The sequence below is a fragment of the Aplysia californica genome, unplaced genomic scaffold, assembly GCF_000002075.1.
Source record: "Aplysia californica isolate F4 #8 unplaced genomic scaffold, AplCal3.0 scaffold00048, whole genome shotgun sequence".
Taxonomy (NCBI): Eukaryota; Metazoa; Mollusca; class Gastropoda; order Aplysiida; family Aplysiidae; genus Aplysia; species Aplysia californica.
Window position 1 is genome coordinate 1808610 of NW_004797318.1, and position 2595 is coordinate 1811204.

General features: G+C 37.5%; 1 protein-coding gene across 1 annotated transcript in view; it reads right to left on the reverse strand.

Annotated features, from left to right (window-relative positions):
- Window positions 1-2595, reverse strand: part of LOC101860554 (collagen alpha-1(I) chain) — a gene marked incomplete in the record, with an annotated part of 121497 nt that overhangs the window by 43824 nt on the left and 75078 nt on the right. Inside the window, 2 exon segments of the mRNA XM_035968271.1 lie at window positions 218-325; window positions 1770-1868. Coding sequence (XP_035824164.1) covers window positions 218-325; window positions 1770-1868 — 207 coding nt within the window.

A 2595-nucleotide genomic window follows, 5' to 3' on the forward strand; every position in this document is an offset into this window, starting at 1 on the left:
AGAGAACGGCAGACAGAGATAGACACACACACACACACACACACACACACACACACACACACACACACACACACACACACACACACACACATATGATACAAAAAGACTCTCACACACACATACACACATATGATACAAAAAGACTAACAGCCACACACACACACACACACAACCACACATACACACACACACACACACACAACAGCAAAGTACTCACCTTGGGTCCCTCAATTCCCTCAGGTCCGGGCAGACCTCTGAGACCACGCAGTCCCTTTTCTCCCTTCTGGCCAAGCTCTCCGGGAACTCCCTCAAGACCGGCACCGCCCTGCCAGACAAAGGGTTCACTTTTAGTACAAGAGTTTTACGGCACTTGCAACACAATAAGGTCATACAAGTGCTTAAGATTAGAGGTGTTACAAGAGAGTAACAAACACGAAAAAGAAGGAGGGGAGATAAGGACGATAGATGTTTTATAGGAAAAAAGAAGCAAACCACACCTGAGCACCCGCCAACCACCCAGTCAGACAAAGGGTTAAAAAAACATTACTTTTGGTTGACTGTATAAGCATTCTGTCTTTTCTTTTCGTGCCCCACTTGAATTCGTGATTTTCAAGATTTTCCTCATTTTTAAAGAAATTTGTCAATTCAAACCGTTTTTGAAATGGTGTACTGTATAAGTTTACTGTCTTTTCTTTTCGTGTGTGACTTGAATTTGTAATTTTCATGATTCATAAAGAAATTTGTGAGTTCAAGCCATTTTTGAAATATTAAAGGGGGCTCCACTGCATTGGAACACATGGCACTGGGCCACTCAAATTGAAAATAAAAAAACAAAATGAGTCAAATATTTTAAAAATTAAACAGTGTGCGAAAATCCCGATGTAGAGTAGCAGGTTAAGTGGGTCAAGATGGTCGGCATTGGCCAATTCCCCGCCCCCCAAACCCTTTCCCCACAGTTTTCTGAATTCAATAAAACCACGCTCAATAGTATATTAATTACGGCAAAGGACACGACTACAACAAACTTTAGGGCTTCACTCTCATAATAATTTGCAAATCCTGTCTTGAAATGTCATAACTTTTCTTTAGCACAGGCAGCCCCATCAGGAGCAGTAGTAGAAAACAGAATACTTCTTTTGTCTTCAAACAGAACATTTTGCACCATGTCAATACAGATTTAGGCTACGTAACCTACAAATATCGGCACCAAAATCAGGACACGAGACAAAAAAGAAAAAAAAAGAAAAAGAAGAAAAACAGAACACTTATTCTGGCCATAAAAAGAAAAGAACCGTAAAAAATCCCAGCCTTTGAGTCTGAATGCTATTTCCTCACACATGAGTAGCATTAAGTATTCTAAAACATGGGCTATATTACAAAAATAACATTCTCGTTCTTCAATTAGTGTTCACGGCACCAATGTTCAAAAATAGAAAATTGGCTTTTTTTCCCGACCACGACGCGCATATTTTCTATTCTTTGTCTTTTAATGAAGTTTAGGTCTTTGTTCATCAAAAACCTCAGAAACATAATTTGATCATTTTCACCCAAGAAAGATGGTAGGTTTCACCCAAAATCAGGGAAATTGAGCACTCAAACTCACAGAAATATGAATACACAGATTTATAAACAGAAAGACAGACACACAGATGTAGTGGCCTACATGCTTCCTTGCTGAGAGAGAAAAACAAGTTCCTACAACAGTCCTCGCCATTCTGCCATTGCCACGATATTCAAAGTTATTTATAGAAAAAGAGAAGACAACTCACTCTATCTCCCTTCTCTCCTGCACCTCCTCTCTGTCCGGAGTCTCCCTTCACACCACGAGGGCCGGGGTATCCGATGGTTCCTTGCACACCGCGGGGACCCTGGAATACACACACACACACAAACACATAAACAAACAAACAATGAGGAAATTTTTAACTCCTTTTATCCTGCAAGCCACTCCCAGCAGCTCGCGGTCGGAACTGCTGTACCGGTGAATCACTGGCAGCGACTCTGTAACATTCTTTTATGACTACTCCAACATCAAATTACTTTTTGGTAATTGTAGAAAGAGTCTCTTTTACTAGGAGTTTATTCATTAGATAAAAAACTATCCAAATAGGTTCACTCATTTTGATTTATTCATTAGATAAAAAACTATCCAAATAGGTTCGCTAATTTTGATTTATTCATTAGATAAAGAACTATCCAAATAGGTTCACTCATTTTGATTTATTCATTAGATAAAGAACTATCCAAATAGGTTCACTCATTTTGATTTATTCATTAGATAAAGAACTATCCAAATAGGTTCACTAATTTTGATTTATTCATTAGATAAAAAACTATCCAAATAGGTTCACTCATTTTGATTCAGCACATTTAATTAAGATAAAAGAATTAATTAGAAATCTGATAAGTGGTTTAGGAAAGAAGATTAGGATTAAATATGGGACTCAGTTTTTATTGAAATTTACTGATGAGGAATGAGGGTATAAAGATAAAACAGAATGAATGAATGAATGAATGAATGAATGAATGAATGAATGAATGAATGAATGAATGAATGAATGAATGAATGAATGAATGAATGAATGAATGAATGAA